Raw genomic sequence first — 17,179 nt, forward strand, 5'->3', positions numbered from 1 at the left:
CGGAGATGAGCGGGACGTAACATCCCGCCCACCTCCTTCCTTCCGCATTGTAGCCGGGACGCAGGTAAGGTGAGGTTCCTCGTTCCTGCGGTGTCACACGGAGCGATGTGTGCTGCCGCAGGAACGAGGAACAACTTCGTTACTGCTGCAGTAACGATATTTGAGAATGGACCCCCATGTCACCGATGAGCGATTTTGCACGTTTTTTCTACAATGCAAAATCGCTCATAGGTGTCACACGCAACAGCATCGCTAAAGCGAGCGGATGTGCGTCACAAAATCCGTGACCCCAACGAGATCACTTGAGCGATGTCGTAGCGTGTAAAGCCCGCTTAAGGCTGAGGAGCTGGAAGTGCAAAAATCACGCCTCAATAACTTTAGGGATAAAGGGGTAAACTGTCCAATAATATTTAGCCGATTTATGTTTTAAAGTATAAAACATTCATGGCTTCATAGCTGCCTTGAATGACCAATGTAATTTTTAGGGATATGAAATCATGTGACTGGATAGAATATAAAATGCAGACCACAACAGCACTCGGCAGAGTGAGTGCTCCTGTTGTCGGACAAGACGGTATAGATATTTGGATATATTAATTCAGCCAACGGCTATCTATTGTTTATGTACCCCCTTAGCATATATAGAATAATCCAGGCGTCTAAAGAATAAAAAAGGAAAATCAATCCTCTCTTGGATCAATGACACTTACCTCCTTCATAATTTTGATGGCTTCCACTCGATTTTGTGGTGGTGCATACAGCAGAATGCGGTGGTACAGCGACTGAAGGACAGGTCTCATAGATTCAACAGAACCCATAAGTCGCACTAACTCAGCTGCAATGTAATAAATAGTTCTGGCAACTGGTCCGCTCAGAGCCGGTGCAGTAGAAGAACATGCTGATCCCCGTCCCTGGTCTGCTACTCCGGTTGATTGACATTCTGAATCCACATAGGTGTTATTATGGGCGGAGGTTATTGTTTTATCATGGACTGGATTTCCGAGGATCACTACAAGAGCTGGACAGAGGTGCTTCCTTGAAAACAAAAATGACATATCTTGAATAAAAAGCTAAGTGGAGTAAGGAATATCAAGAATCAAAACACTATCTGGCAGCCACTCATCATTGTGACCAAAAGTGGCCCAAAGAAATTAGCATACAGCCTAAAAAAAAAAAATAATCAAGGTAAAAAAAAAAATGCCAATAGTCTTAATAAATGCAGTTTATCGATTTCTAAATGGATACTTACCATATCAAGTCCATGAAGCCCTTATGGCTATGCATTGTAGGGGATGAGCTGTTCAGCATTGAAAGAATACATTCCAAATACAGGAGCTGCAGGGGGTGATTCTCACTGCAAAGAGCACATAATGTGAATGTGACAGACGGACTGCTAGTTCGAAAAAGCTACAGCATATGTGATCAATCTAATATTCCGGCACAGGCCTAACACTTAAAGCACACTATCTGACCTGTATACAAAATGTATTAGTAAAAAAGAAAACAATAATACATGACTTACTTAATAACCGCCTGCAACTTGTCACAAAGGACCGTGAGGACAGACACAACGTCATCACACAGCGACTCTACGGACGGTCCAGATTCTGGGTTATAGAAGAAAGCATCAATAAAAAGCCAAAACACAATAATTAAAAAAAAAAAAAAGTTGTATTATATTTCCAGCAAACAATACATTATAAAACATATGATAAAATACATTCAAATTAAATCCCTAACCTTCTCACTTTCTTAATCTAAAGAGATAGGAGTGAGTAAGGCTATGTGCACACGTTGCTTTTTTTTCAGCGCGGAAAAAAACGCACCCTCTGGCAGAGGGGAGAATTGTAAACAATGCTTTTTGAGAAAAAGGCATCGAAAACGCATGCGTTTTTCATACGTTTTTTTAGGTGCGTTTTTTAAGACTTGTCAGTGTTAATAAAGTTGGTTGAACACAGACCTTTGGAAAAAAAAACCTGTGATGTCATTTCCTTCTCCACATTCTGTTTGGATAAATGGGAGGGCTTGGAATGGAAGGAGCACCATTTGAATTTTGGAAAAGTTGAAATAAACTTCGCGCACCATGTCACATTAGCAGAGCCCCTTGGGTACCTATACGTCAGAAAACCCCTACAAGTGACCCCATTTTAGAATCTGCACCCCTCAAGGATTTTATTCAGGAGTATATTAAGCATTTTGAATCCACAGCTACTTCACCCAAAATGTTGCTGTAGCAACAATATTCTCACTTTTAGGCCCGTTTCACACGTCAGTGAAAAACACTGACGTTTTTCACTGGCGTGTAAAACACGCACATGTCCCTCCGTGTGCCGTGAATCACGGCACACATGGGTTGTCTAAGTGCAATCCGGGCTCCGTTCTCCGTGGCCCGTGATTGCACTTAGAGATTAACTCACCTGTGCCCGCTCCCGCTTTCCATGGTGCTGATCGCTCCCGCGGTGCAGCATCCGGCCGGCCTTGACCCCCGCAGCAGCTGCTTCCGGGTCAGCTGTGTCGCACATCATGAATATGCGCGACAATAATGAGCCGGCTCAGAAGCAGCAGGGAGAACGGGCTGCAGAGGACATCGCTGGACGCCGGGTGAGTTAAAATGATTTTTATTTTAAAAGCATGTTTTTTTCTGGCACGTGTTACACAGACCACACCACTGCGTGGTCCGTGGAACATCAGTGATGCCAGAAAAAAATGGACATGTCTCCGTACGGCAATCACGCACACGCAGGTACGCCGCACGGAGACACATGCAGTGAAAAATCACTGACATGTGAGCAGACCCATTGATTATAATGGGTCTGCGTATGTCAGTGATTCTGGTACGTTTAAAAAAAAAAGCACAAACGTCCCAGAATCACTGACGTGTGAAAGAGGCCTAAGGCTATGTGGCCATGATCCAGCGACACGGCGTCTAGTACACAATGTCAGTCTTCCTGCAGCTGCCCACGCCCACGATTTGGGTTCAGGCTGCTGTGGAGCTCTATGCTACCTGCAGAGCACACTCATCTCCGCAGCATAAATTGACATGCTGAGGCTCGGGAAGCTGCGCCACCGGTCAGTTTATGCTGCGGAGAAAAGAAGCACAGTGGGCATGAGATTTCTAAAAATCCTTCCACTGTGCTTCTACTGCACAACACAGCGTTATGGACGCAGGGAAAACACTCAGCGCCCAAAACGCTGCAAACCCTGATTGTGGGCACACAGCCTAAAAAGCGTCAATGGATGAATGGATGTCAAATATATATAACGTCCCACCCCCGCCTGCATATTCTAAGCTGGCACCTTTAGTACCTTTCATGTGGCACTAAAGGGTGCCTAGCTTAGTATTTATCCAATAAAAAAAAAAAAAAAACAATGAAAAAAATGGCGTGGGGTCCCCCCTATTTTTGATAGCCAGTCAGGGTAAAGCAGACAGCTGTAGCCTGCAAACCACAGCTGGCAGCTTCATCTTGGCTGGTGATCAATTTGGAGGGCTCCCCAGGCTTTTTTTTTTTATTTATAAATAAAGAATTAAAAAAAAAATAACGTGGGGTCCCCCCAAATTAGATCACCAGCCAAGGTGAAGCTGACAGCTGGGGTCTGGTATTCTCAGGGTGGGAAGAGCCATGGTTATTGGACTCTTCCCAGCCTAAAAATAGCAGGCCGCAGCCGCCCCAGAAGTGGCGCATCCATTAGATGCGCCAATCCTGGCGCTTCGCCCCAACTCATCCCGCGCCCTGGTGCGTTGGCAAACGGGGTAATAAATGGGGTTGATACCAGATGTGTAATGTCACCTGGCATCAAGCCCAGCAATTAGTGATGTCACGGCGTCTATTAGATACCCGACATAACTAATTGACAGTAAACAAAAGCAAAAAAAAATGACAAAAAATTTTTTATTAGAAAAAACACTCCCCAAATCATTCCCTTGTTCTCCAATTTATTCAAAAAAATTGAAAAAAATGGGTCCGCAGAAATCCATATGGATGTCCCACGTCACCTCTGGACCTTCTAGAATATGGGGGCACGTTCAGGGAACATATCCCCCATTTTCTAGGAGGGCAGACCCTCCATTTGAGGAGAGTGGGTGCCAAAAATCTGCACCCACTCTCCCCGGGTCACAGCTGCAGAGTGCCGAGCAGCCAGCACAGCTCTCTGAACACAGTGCTGGCTGTCAGCTGCTCTGCACATGTGACCGACCGGCGTCTGCTGTGAAGGAGGAGGAGGCCACGGGGGATCAGCGCTGCAACCGGACAGGTAAGGGGGAATACCGGGGGAATAGGGGGTGACCGGGCAGGGCCTGGGGGGCATTTTTCTGTCGCATGTGTTATTGCACATGCGACAGAAATCATAGGAGCAGGGCGGCCGGTGCGCTACTGTGCGCGCGGCCATGTTGGATTTTCGGGAGGGGGGTCGGGGGTCGGGGCGGGCACTTTGGAGACACCGGGGGCTTTCCTGGACTTTGCAAGGAAGTGAGGTCAACAGGAAACCTCTTGACCTCACTTCCAGGTAAATGCCTGCGTTCTGGCGTGCCGACAAAGGCCGCGGACTGCAACAAAAAAGCAGCTCACTGCGGTGTAGCTGCGTTCTGACCCCACATCATTGATTCAATGGGGGAGAGAACGCAGCCACACCGCACAAAAGAAGTGACATGCTGCTTTTCTTTCCGCACCGATTTTTGGCATCCAAAACGCTGCGTTTAGAAACGCAGCATGTGCACTGATTTTTCGGCTTTTTCATACACTTTGCTGGGAAAGCTGAAAGCATGCAATTTGCCACTGAAACGCTGCGGTTCTAAACGCAGCGTTTCCGCGGTAAAAAACGCAATGTGTGCACACAGCCTTAAAGAATAAAACAAATAATAGGACCAGGAGAGAAGAAGAGGACAAGAACTCTAGTGTCACTTATGGGATGTCGTAATCCTGAAAGTCAGTATCGAGCCTTTTTCTGAATTAGGATAAGAAGCCAAACCAGAAACTCTATTTGCAGACATGTGGATCAGGCCATTTGCCCATCACTGAAAATTATGAGTATTCGTGTGGATGGGTGAGAGGCATCTAACAAGTGGTTGAAGAGTTAAAATTTCTCCTTGTGGAGACTGTCAAGTGGACATAGGGAAACCTATAGGTCATATAATGTGCCTCTTGGAATTTAAATATGTAAATATCCTATTCAGAGAGGCAGACAACATGAACTATAGTGCCATCTTTTCGAGGCAATTGATGAATGTGGTGCAAGTCATATCAGATTACTTGCACACGTTGAGTATTTGGTCAGTTTCTTACCTCAGTATTTGTAACACAAAACCAGGAGTGGGACAATCAGAGGAAAAGTGTAATAGAAACACGGGCACCTCTTCTGTATTATTACCCACTGCTGGTTTTATCTTACAAATACTGAGGTAAAAACTCAGCGAATACTCAAAGTGTGCATGTGGCTTATTCCAACTGCTGTATGTGGTGCAAGTTATATAAGGCCACATTCACACATTTAATATTTGGTGAGTTTTTTTCCTCAGTATTTGTAAGATAAAATCAGGAGTGGGTAATAATACAGAAGTGGTGTTCATCTTTCTATTATATTTTTCCTCTGATTGTTCCACGCCTGGTTGTATCTTACAAATACTGAGGTAAAAAACTCACCAAATAGAGTCCAACAATAGAGATAGGGCAGCACTCACCAACGTCCAGTAAAAAATACTTTATTTATTCATGGTGCAGGTAAAAAGGCAGGAGCAGAGTTGACAGCAGGGCCCCCTCATGGACGACAGCCGTTTCGCGTGTACTCACGCTTCCTCGGGTCCATATGGACAGGCATAGACTGCCGCCTTATGAGGGGGTTGCGTCCAGTCTACATCACTGCCCAATTAAAAACAGCTGAGAAGTATAACACATCAAGCAAGTGCAACTTGCAAATAACATCAAGTGGACAATCCAAAAGAACTGTCCACATATATATAAAAGAAAGGACACATGTTAGTCATACAAAGCAAACATTTTTTACAAAAAAACTGAAAGATCATTTTTGTCATTTAAACCCAAAAATTTATCTGAAAGGGAAATCCGGTTATTCTGGACAGTTAAATCTCTGCACTCGTATATTGAATGCAACAGAGTTCCCCGAGGTTTGCGGGTGACCAAGACTTTGTCCCACTTTCAGGATGATGCAGCTTTTATTAGCCAGTGGGAAAAAATCCAGTTGGACTGCTCTATGCAATTGCTGCGTTTGGTCCTCAAGAAAAATGAGGACGATTATAAAACTGTGAATGCTGAACTGGAGAGGACTGAAACCCGCTCACGTGTAACCGAGGAATATTGGCTCTCGTTGGTCCAAAAAGTTGGACAAAAAATTAATCGGGGTTCAAACCGATATTAAAAATAAAAAGAGGGAAAAATTCCTACGGGACAAAAGGGATTATGAGTTGAATCAGGTGTTTTGCTGGACGAAGGAGAGATCTAATGTGTATAAACAAAAAACTTACATGAAACGTAGGCGTCCAGGAGGGGTTGGCAGAGGGTACTGGACAACCGACTCAGAGTCCAGTGGCTCGGAGGAGGTGGCCGGCCCTGCTCCCAATCCTCCTCACCCACCCCCAGCCCCTTTAGGAGGCGCACAAGAAGGGGAAGTGGGAAGGGGAAAAAGAAAGGGAGGACGCAAGAGGAAATTCGTTTCATGGAAACAGTAGACTTGTCTCCCTTGTCCGCCACAAACACCTGCTCTGTTGTTAACCTTTCCAGTCATACACTTACACCTGACATGATTGCCGTCTTGTCCAGAGGATTAAAATTTTTTGTACCAGAGAAATTTGATTATGCCACCTTTAAGATAGACCTATATAAAGCCATCCGAAAAATCCATTTATATAAGCAATTTAGGGGCAAATCTGTGGCACCTTTCTCCAGCTCGGAGGGGCTCACATCCGCCGGACTGGATCACAGTGCCTTTGATTGCACCGCAGCTTTTGGGATGGATACGGTCAGTGATGCCAGATTGCTTCTCAGCTTAGTAGATGAAGTTCCGGATCAGTCAGAGGTTCTGGGTTTGTCCCCTCTTCCCCCTCTCCCCTTCTCCAAAGGGGTAAAATCCAATTTTTATCCTCCTACCTCACCAGGTAACCTGATTGACTTCTTTCAGGACGCTGTCCTGAAGGACGTTGATGCATTGCTATACCCCGAGTCCCCTCACAATCTCAGTAAAACTGAGTGGTCTGCGATTCAGACAATGAAACAATGGGGAGACACCATTTTCCGCGAGGCGGACAAAGGGGGCAACATGGTCCTGCTGAGCCGGGCGTACTATATTGAGGAAGCTAACCGTCAGCTGTCGGATACCAGTACGTACACCCCCCTCCCTGCTGACCCCACACATGGGTTTAAAAAGCAACTTAAGCGGCTTTTGGACAAGTTCTTACAGTTAGAGTTTTTGACTCCCAAACTGGCAGAGAGGCTCTTTCCCATTTTTCCCACGAAACCCCACTGGTATTTTATCCCCAAGGTCCATAAAAACAAGGAGAGACCTCCGGGCCGTCCCATAGTGGCGGGCATAGGCTCCTTAACGGAGCCTCTGTCCCACTATGTGGATTGGTTGTTGCGCCCGGTTTTGACTAGTATACCGTCTTACATCAAGGACACCGGAGAATTTGTTTCCTTTGTAAAGGGTATTGCCTGGCAGGAAAGTTTCTCACTCGCGTCAATTGACGTAGAGAGTCTATATACTCGTATTCCGCAAGCCATGGGGATAGATGCTGTGGACAGTGTTTTGAAAAGGTGTGGGAAGAGTTCTCTCTTTTGTCAGTTTGTGGGAGAAGCTTTGGACTTCATCCTAAGCAAGAATGCGTTCACGTTCCTGGATAGGTGGTTCTTGCAGTGTGGGGGCACAGCAATGGGTACGCCCGTTGCTTGTGCCCTCGCAAACATTTTTTTGGGAGTCTTTGAAAGTAAGTATGTCTTTGTCGCTTCTAATCCTTTCCTCTGGTTCATCAAATTTTATCTGAGATATGTGGACGACATATTCGTTGTGTGGGATGGCTCCTCTGAAAAATTTTCTGAATTTGTTAGTTACCTTAACACAATGAATATGTCGTTCACCTCAGATTACGGGGGTCAGTCTTTAAATTTCTTGGATGTTGCTGTCACTATTGAGGAGGGGTGTGTACAAACCAAAGTATACCGTAAGCCGACTGCTTCCAATGCCCTGTTGCATTTTGGTAGTGCTCACCCGGTATATACAAAAAATGCACTTCCATATAGTCAGTTTGTGAGACTGCGCCGCATCAATAACAACGATGCGGTTTTTTTGCAGCAATCGGAGGACTTAAAAGGAAGATTGAGGGCAAGAGGGTACCCAGAACATGTTATACGATCTGCTTTTGATAAATGCGTATTAAACCACGCTGAACGTGATGTTACTGGCACCGCAGACCGGCCCCCAAGAAGAATGCAGCCACGTAGATTTATTTTTAATTTTAAATTTGGTCCACTCGAGTCTGTGATAAAAAATGCCCTACATAGAAATTGGCACATCTTGGAGCAGGATACCGATCTCAGCGAAATGACTGCTAAAAAACCCCTGGTTACTTACCGAAGGGGCAGTAATCTGAAAGATGTGCTGGTCAGAAATAGGCTGTCGCAGCCATCTACTTGGTTAGAAAGGGATAGCCCCGTTGGCAATTATAGATGTGGGTACTGCACGTTCTGCAGTTCACACATAACAGGTAAATCGATCACTGTTGGATGCTCTGTGCATAACGTCAATCGTTTTATTTCATGCAAAACAAATTTTGTTGTGTATGTGGTCTTTTGTGGCTGTGGACGATTTTACATCGGAAAAACCATCAGGCCGATGTATGTCAGGTTTAAAGAACATTATAATTCTGTAAAATCTGGTAAAGGCTCCCCTCGGCTTATTGAGCATGTGCGCAGTTCACACAATGGAGATCCTAATGTCCTACGGTTTGCAGGCTTAGGCTACTTTCACACCTCCGGTTTTTGCTATGCGGCACAATCCGGCACTTTACAGGAAAATCGCAACCGGTTTTTTTTGCTGCCGGTTGCGATTTTCCTGCATAGACCTTAATTGGTGCCGCATTGTGCCGCATGGCCTTGCGTTCCGTCCGGTTTTTGCCGCATGCGGCAGATTTAGCCGATGCGGTGGCCGGATGGAACGTTCCCTGGCACGTTTTTTGCTCCGGCAAAAAAAAACCGCATCGCGCCGCATCCGGCCGATGCGGCGCTTTTCCCAATGCATCCCTATGGATGCCGGATGCGGCGCGATGCGGCAAAAACCGCATCCGGCCGCCGCATGCGGTTTTTGCCACTGCGCATGCTCAGTAGCATGCCGCAAGCGGCAAAAACCGGACCGGCCGCATGTAAAAAACTTATGCAAAGGATGCGGTGTTTTCACCGCATCCGTTGCATAGGCTTAACAGCCGGATTGAGCCGCACCGCTCAAACCGGATGTGTGAAAGTAGCCTTAGAGAGAATCAGTTTACCTCCACAAGGGGGCGACCTGCATAAGATGCTGTTGCAAGCCAAGGCGAGACTTATTATCAAGTACAGAGCCCAAGGTAATTTGGGTTTAAAATGACAAAAATGATCTTTCAGTTTTTTTGTAAAAAATGTTTGCTTTGTATGACTAACATGTGTCCTTTCTTTTATGTATACAGTTAGGTCCAGAAATATTTGGACAGTGACACAATTTTCGCGAGTTGGGCTCTGCATGCCACCACATTGGATTTGAAATGAAACCTCTACAACAGAATTCAAGTGCAGATTGTAACGTTTAATTTGAAGGTTTGAACAAAAATATCTGATAGAAATTGTAGGAATTGTACACATTTCTTTACAAACACTCCACATTTTAGGAGGTCAAAAGTAATTGGACAAATATAAACCAAACCCAAACAAAATATTTTTATTTTCAATATTTTGTTGCGAATCCTTTGGAGGCAATCACTGCCTTAAGTCTGGAACCCATGGACATCACCAAACGCTGGGTTTCCTCCTTCTTAATGCTTTGCCAGGCCTTTACAGCCGCAGCCTTCAGGTCTTGCTTGTTTGTGGGTCTTTCCGTCTTAAGTCTGGATTTGAGCAAGTGAAATGCATGCTCAATTGGGTTAAGATCTGGTGATTGACTTGGCCATTGAAGAATGTTCCACTTTTTTGCACTCATGAACTCCTGGATAGCTTTGGCTGTATGCTTGGGGTCATTGTCCATCTGTACTATGAAGCGCCGTCCGATCTACTTTGCGGCATTTGGCTGAATCTGGGCTGAAAGTATATCCCGGTACACTTCAGAATTCATCCGGCTACTCTTGTCTGCTGTTATGTCATCAATAAACACAAGTGACCCAGTGCCATTGAAAGCCATGCATGCCCATGCCATCACGTTGCCTCCACCATGTTTTACAGAGGATGTGGTGTGCCTTGGATCATGTGCCGTTCCCTTTCTTCTCCAAACTTTTTTCTTCCCATCATTCTGGTACAGGTTGATCTTTGTCTCATCTGTCCATAGAATACTTTTCCAGAACTGAGCTGGCTTCATGAGGTGTTTTTCAGCAAATTTAACTCTGGCCTGTCTATTTTTGGAATTGGTGAATGGTTTGCATCTAGATGTGAACCCTTTGTATTTACTTTGATGGAGTCTTCTCTTTACTGTTGACTTAGAGACAGATACACCTACTTCACTGAGAGTGTTCTGGACTTCAGTTGATGTTGTGAACGGGTTCTTCTTCACCAAAGAAAGTATGCGGCGATCATCCACCACTGTTGTCATCCGTGGACGCCCAGGCCTTTTTGAGTTCCCAAGCTCACCAGTCAATTCCTTTTTTCTCAGAATGTACCCGACTGTTGATTTTGCTACTCCAAGCATGTCTGCTATCTCTCTGATGGATTTTTTCTTTTCTTCAGCCTCAGGATGTTCTGCTTTACCTCAATGGAGAGTTCCTTAGACCGCATGTTGTCTGGTCACAGCAACAGCTTCCAAATGCAAAACCACACACCTGTAATCAACCCCAGAACTTTTAACTACTTCATTGATTACAGGTTAACGAGGGAGACGCCTTCAGAGTTAATTGCTGCCCTTAGAGTCCCTTGTCCAATTACTTTTGGTCCCTTTAAAAAGAGGAGGCTATGCATTACAGAGCTATGATTCCTAAACCCTTTCTCCGATTTGGATGTGAAAACTCTCATATTGCAGCTGGGAGTGTGCACTTTCAGCCCATATTATATATATAATTGTATTTCTGAACATGTTTTTGTAAACAGCTAAAATAACAAAACTTGTGTCACTGTCCAAATATTTCTGGACCTAACTGTATGTGGACAGTTCTTTTGGATTGTCCACTTGATGTTATTTGCAAGTTGCACTTGCTTGATGTGTTATACTTCTCAGCTGTTTTTAATTAGGCAGTGATGTAGACTGGACGCAAGCCCCTCATAAGGCGGCAGTCTATGCCTGTCCATATGGACCCGAGGAAGCGTGAGTACACGCGAAACGGCTGTCGTCCATGAGGGGGCCCTGCTGTCAACTCTGCTCCTGCCTTTTTACCTGCACCATGAATAAATAAAGTCTTTTTTACTGGACGTTGGTGAGTGCTGCCCTATCTCTATTGTTGGACTCTATCCAGGAACTTTTTTTGCTTGGGGGATAAGCACCACCTGCCCAGTGTATGTGGAGGATTACCGCCTGCCGTCTACACAAGCAACACGGCGGATGCCCAGGGGTGGGTAGCTGCGGCAATTTCTGTTGATTTATCTGAAAAAACTCACCAAACACTCAACATAGGCACATGGCCTATATAACTTGCACCACATTCATTAATTGTATTAGGCCACATGCACGAGCTGAGTATTTGGTGAGTTGTTTTACCTCAGTATCTATAAGTCACAACCAGGAGTGGGTAAAAATATAGAAACATGGGCACCACTTCTGTTATACTTTCCTCTGATTGTTCCACTCCTGGTTTTGACTTATAAATACTGAGGTAAAATACTCACCAAACACTGAACATGGGCACATGACCTAATAGAATTCATGAATGGTGCAAGTCCTATATGGTCACATTCACACACTGAGTATAGTGGAACCTTGGTTTAAGAGTAACTTGGTTTGAGGGCGTTTTGCAAGATAAGCAAAGCTTTTTACAAATTTTGTAACTTGGTTTAAGAGCAATGCTTTACAAGAAGAGCAAATTCCCACCGTGCACACGTCTGGTTCTGTCCTTTCACCACGGTCTGACCCGCTCTGGAGGTAACTTTCTGTACATATGTACTGTATACTGTACACAATATACCACTGTACAGTATATACTATATAGCATGTCTATCAATTTGCCTTTGTGGATATAGTATCGTACTTTCTTTCTGCTAACAATACAGCACATTGCTTGGACTGTACCTCCCGCACACCAACAATTCTATTGTAAGATAATGTGCAGTTTAATTTGTTTTATGTTTTTTACTGTACAGTATTTTGTATCAGTGTACTGTAATAATTTTATATGAATACAGTACATTATTTTGTATTACTGTAATGAGTCTGTATAAATATAGTAAATATTTTTGGGTTGTGGAACAAATTGTCTGCGTTTCAATTATTTCCTATGGGAAAATTCGCTTTGATATAAGAGCAACTTGGTTTTACAAGCGCACTCCGCTAACGAATTATGCTCGTAATCCAAGGTTCCACTGTATTTGGTGAATTTTTTTCCCTCAATATCTGTAAGATAAAGCCAGGAGTGGGTAATAATACAGAGTGGTGCTCGTGTTTCTATTATACTTTTCCTCTGACTGTACCACTCCTCGTTTTGTCTTACAAATTCTAAGGTAAAAAAAACTCACCAAAAACGCAACATGTACACATAAATTTCAAATTAAGTACACCCATCTCCTTAGGCCTAAAAGATCTGTTGGATGCATGCACTTAGCACTGTGAAATCTGATGGCAGATCTGCTTTTAATAGCATCTGCAGAATTAGGATGTTTATTAGAACATTTTCAGCACATTCTGTCATCATACTGCTGTATAAGAGATATTTGACCATTTCCAGATAGAAAAACATACTATGTATGTGATATACACTCCTTAGCACTGAAATTGCAAGCCAAGATAGAAAAGTCGAGGAATTATGGACAGGATAGACAGAGATGATAATGATATGTTAATGATAAAAAATGTACACTGGAGTCCTGGGTTCAATCCCCAACTGTATAAGTTTGCAAGTGCTCTCCAGGTTTGTCTAGTACAACTTATAGATAGGTTAAGAAGGTTTTTATTAAGTTCTTGGCATGTATAGGATACCATCAGCCACTGTGATGGTTCCCTTCTACAGCTGCTAAATACATTGGCACTATTTAGTATGACTGACAGGGCAGAGCCTTCCTACCTGCTCCGCGCTCATTGCATCAGGCAGGTCATCCCTAAAAGCCAGTCAGTCTGACGCTACGGGTACACTCACACGAGCGTTGAAATCGGACGAGTGAAACGCGAGAAATTCTCGCGTTGCACTCTGACGACTACTAGTCAATGAGGGAGAGCATGTGGTCAGCTTTTCTCGCATCCAGATTCTGGATGCGAGAAAAGCGGCAGCATGCTGCGATTTGATCCAGGATACGTCAGAGACTCACCAATACAAGTCAATGGGTGCAAGGAAAAAACTGATGTCACACACATGGACCATCCGAGTGAGATCCGTTTTTCTAAATGCAATCCTATCATGTAGCACAGAACACTGTAAATGCTCCTGTACATGACTGTAAATGAGTAACAGCTGCTGAGGAAAAAAATGGATTGCACACTGACAGCACACTGACAGCACATGGATGACAAGTGTGAAAAAATCGTCCTACTCTCGCAAATGAGAATGGGACCGTATTTTCATACGTTCGTGTGAGTCCAGCCTACCGCTGTAGGGAGTACCGGGGGGGACACCAGGCTTTTTTTTCCATTTTTTATCGACATGTATTTTACATTTTGAAGAGGAAATCTTTATAAAGTGCCATTTTTTTTTCTTATTGAGCACAGGCAGTGAACAAAATGACATGCTGCTGTCTCTTCAGGAGACTAGTCTTTTTTAGAGTTTTCTAAGCTCATTTTTGGTGTCTGTGGCTGCCGATTTTTGAGCAATTCTCCATGGTCTTCTGGGGAATCTTTTTTACTGGCGTAAGACATGGCATATCCAACCAATATAGAAAATCTGAGTTTATTTGTGACAGTTATTGTTCCAATACGTTGTGTTCTGCCTTTACAGAAATGTAGCTGCCACGGTGGATATACTTGCTAATAGATGGTCCTTGTGTTGCATAGTTCAGCATCTGAAAGCTTCATTCTTACAATTCAGAAAAGGATTCATCTGATAGAATTTACATACCTTGACTACGGAATTCCAAAAGAGCTTCTTGGATTTCTGTATTCTGTAAAAATTATACATAATGTTTAAGAACGCTACTTTAGAATTCATTACACAAAAACCTAACAGACATAGTCTACGAGCAGTGAAGAACGCTTGGAAGTCACCCACGAAATGTCGAAGCAATACTTTGAGACTAATGAGCAAAGGAAGCAAACAAGGGTTGATCTATTTTTATTTACTATTTTTCAGGGTAATACGGTATCTTAAAATTAACCAGTCATGTACCCAAATGCTTTAAACCTGCAGAAGTAGAATTTATCTGGAGTGTAATAACGTTTTAGAGCTGTGCGGCCACCACAGTGAAAGCTCAGTTAGGGTATGTGCGCACGTTGCTTTTTACCTGCTTTTTACCTGCTTTTTTGCTGCTTTTTCTTCTGCGCTGTTTAATGCCAAAATGGATATGTTCTTCTATTCAAGCAAAGTCTATGGGAATTTGGGTTTCTTGTTCACACTATGTTGTTCAAAATGCTGCCTTTTTGTGGCAGAACTTTGGTCAAAAACTCAGCTTTGCAGTGCAAATCCCAAATGGCAAAAACAATTGACATGTTGCTTCTTTGAAAAGCTGAGTTTTTGACCAAAGTTCTGCCACAAAAAGGCAGCATTTTGAACAACATAGTGTGAACAAGAAACCCAAATTCCCATAGACTTTGCTTGAATAGAAGAACACATCCATTTTGGCATTAAACAGCGCAGAAGAAAAAGCAGCAAAAAAGCAGGTAAAAAGCAGGTAAAAAGCAACGTGCGCACATACCCTTACTCAGCTTTCAGTCATAGAGGGCCAGCTTCAGTTACCAGTCAGTCCACAGTGAGCGGCAGCTGTAACCACACCCTGGCACTGACTGACAGCCAGCTCTGTACTAATGCACTGTAGAGCTGGCTGTCGGTTAGTGTCAGGGCGTGGTTACAGCTGCCCCTCACTGTGGACTGTGGTGAAGGCAGCCGCAGCGGTCACGCCTTTATGATTGAAAGCCAGAGGCTGTCGGAAGAAATAAAAGTTAATTTTCTTCCCAATAGCTAGGATTTCAGTTTGGGGGCTGCATTGCTTCAGACTGCTATTAACCCCATATCTGCAGGTTAATAGCATTTTGGGCACGGTAGGTCTCCTTTAAAGCAGACCTCATCATGTTATTGAGCCAGAGGAGCAGTGTATAGTGATATATAAAGTACTGGTCAAATGTCTGGTCATAGAAAGTTGAATTTAATGCATACACTTGCTATGGCATTACTCTTAAAGGCAATCTGTCAGTAGGATCAACCCTCCTAGGCCATCTATATGGGCATGTAGGTCAATGAAGCTGAAAAAAAATTATACTTTGGTACAGTATACGTGATCAGATATCTTATTCCAGAGAAATCCAATTTTTTTTTTCTTATATGTAAATGAGCTGTGAAGATCTATGGGCGGGACATAGATCTCCTTGAGAATCTGCCTCAAATACTTATTTTACATGAAAGTGGGCATTACCAGTGTAAGACATGTAATTATTATTATTATTATTTATTATTATTATTTATTATTATAGCGCCATTTATTCCATGGCGCTTTACAAGTGAAAGAGGGTATAGGTACAACAATCATTAACAGTACAAGACAGACTGGTATAGGAGGAGAGAGGACCCTGCCCGCGAGGGCTCCCAGTCTATAGGGAATGGGTGATGGTACAATAGGTGAGGACTGATAGTTTACTCCTAATCTACATGTCTCACACTGGTAACTCCTCTTTTCTTTTAAAATAAGCTCTGGAGGCAGACTCTCAGAGAGATCAGCGTCTGGTCCATAGATCTTAACAGATCATTTGCATATTAAGAAAAACATGGATTTCACTTGAATAAGACATTGGATTGCAGATATCAAGGTATCATTTTATTCAACTTCCTTTGACCAACATTCTCATATAGATGGCCTAGGGTTGATCCTAGTGACATATTCCCTTTAAGAGTAATACCAAATCAAATATAGATGGGTCTGACCATTCGGGAAACAAACATGCCAACATATAGATGGCACTGAATTTCCATGTTAATAATCTTTGAGACATTGAACAGTTGTGTTTATATCATTCACGGCATCTCTATAAATATGTTCTTTCAGTCCAGCTGTTTTCACGCTGCATATTGAATAAGAGAACATATATACTACAACATATGGCCACTATAAAGGTGTCTACTGACTCCACGGGGCTGGAAACGCCCTACTGCCTTGAAAGTTTGATGGGATGATTAACTAACATATGGTAACGCCAGAAGGCACTTTTCAATTCTAAAAGAATTAACCAGTTATACTCTCACACACAATCGCTTTGGAAGGCATTAAATAAATAAACGTAAGAGATTGGTGAAGAGCTTTTTCCCATCATATATTTGTTTTAATAGAAAAACGTAGCAGGTACTAATAATATCTTACCTTGGACTGTTCATTATACAAGACTCTAGCACCATAATCCCATGTACCAATGACAATAGCTCTTGGCATCACTGCTAAATGAGATACAAGGGCCATCCAAATGGCATGTGCTATTTATTAAATTGGCGTCTTGTTATGTGGTAAAGGGGCCTTTAAGCCTATCAGGCACCATGACCAGGATGGACTGCCATCACTACACCCCTTAAATTGGAGGCAAAGTACATCCACATCTCTATGAATATGGATGTGTACCCAATAATCCCACAGACCTGTATTCGCGCTGCCCTTTTCTTGCTAAGCTTTTGGATCAGAAACTCCACTTGGTTTCTGCTTTAAATACTCCTAAAAAAAAAAAAAAACACCTCAGCATC

The 17,179-nt window shown here is 43.4% G+C and overlaps 1 protein-coding gene across 1 annotated transcript in view; it reads right to left on the reverse strand.

Moving 5' to 3' along the window:
- ARFGEF3 (ARFGEF family member 3) overlaps positions 1 to 17,179 on the reverse strand; it is a 240,922-nt gene that overhangs the window by 125,627 nt on the left and 98,116 nt on the right. Inside the window, exons 7-10 of the mRNA XM_075339833.1 lie at positions 14,363 to 14,405; positions 1,523 to 1,607; positions 1,250 to 1,354; positions 711 to 1,035 (exon numbers count right to left, since the gene is read on the reverse strand). Coding sequence (XP_075195948.1) covers positions 711 to 1,035; positions 1,250 to 1,354; positions 1,523 to 1,607; positions 14,363 to 14,405 — 558 coding nt within the window. The remainder of the gene's footprint in view (positions 1 to 710; positions 1,036 to 1,249; positions 1,355 to 1,522; positions 1,608 to 14,362; positions 14,406 to 17,179) is intronic.

Source organism: Anomaloglossus baeobatrachus, chromosome 3 (assembly GCF_048569485.1).
Source record: "Anomaloglossus baeobatrachus isolate aAnoBae1 chromosome 3, aAnoBae1.hap1, whole genome shotgun sequence".
Taxonomy (NCBI): domain Eukaryota; kingdom Metazoa; phylum Chordata; class Amphibia; order Anura; family Aromobatidae; genus Anomaloglossus; species Anomaloglossus baeobatrachus.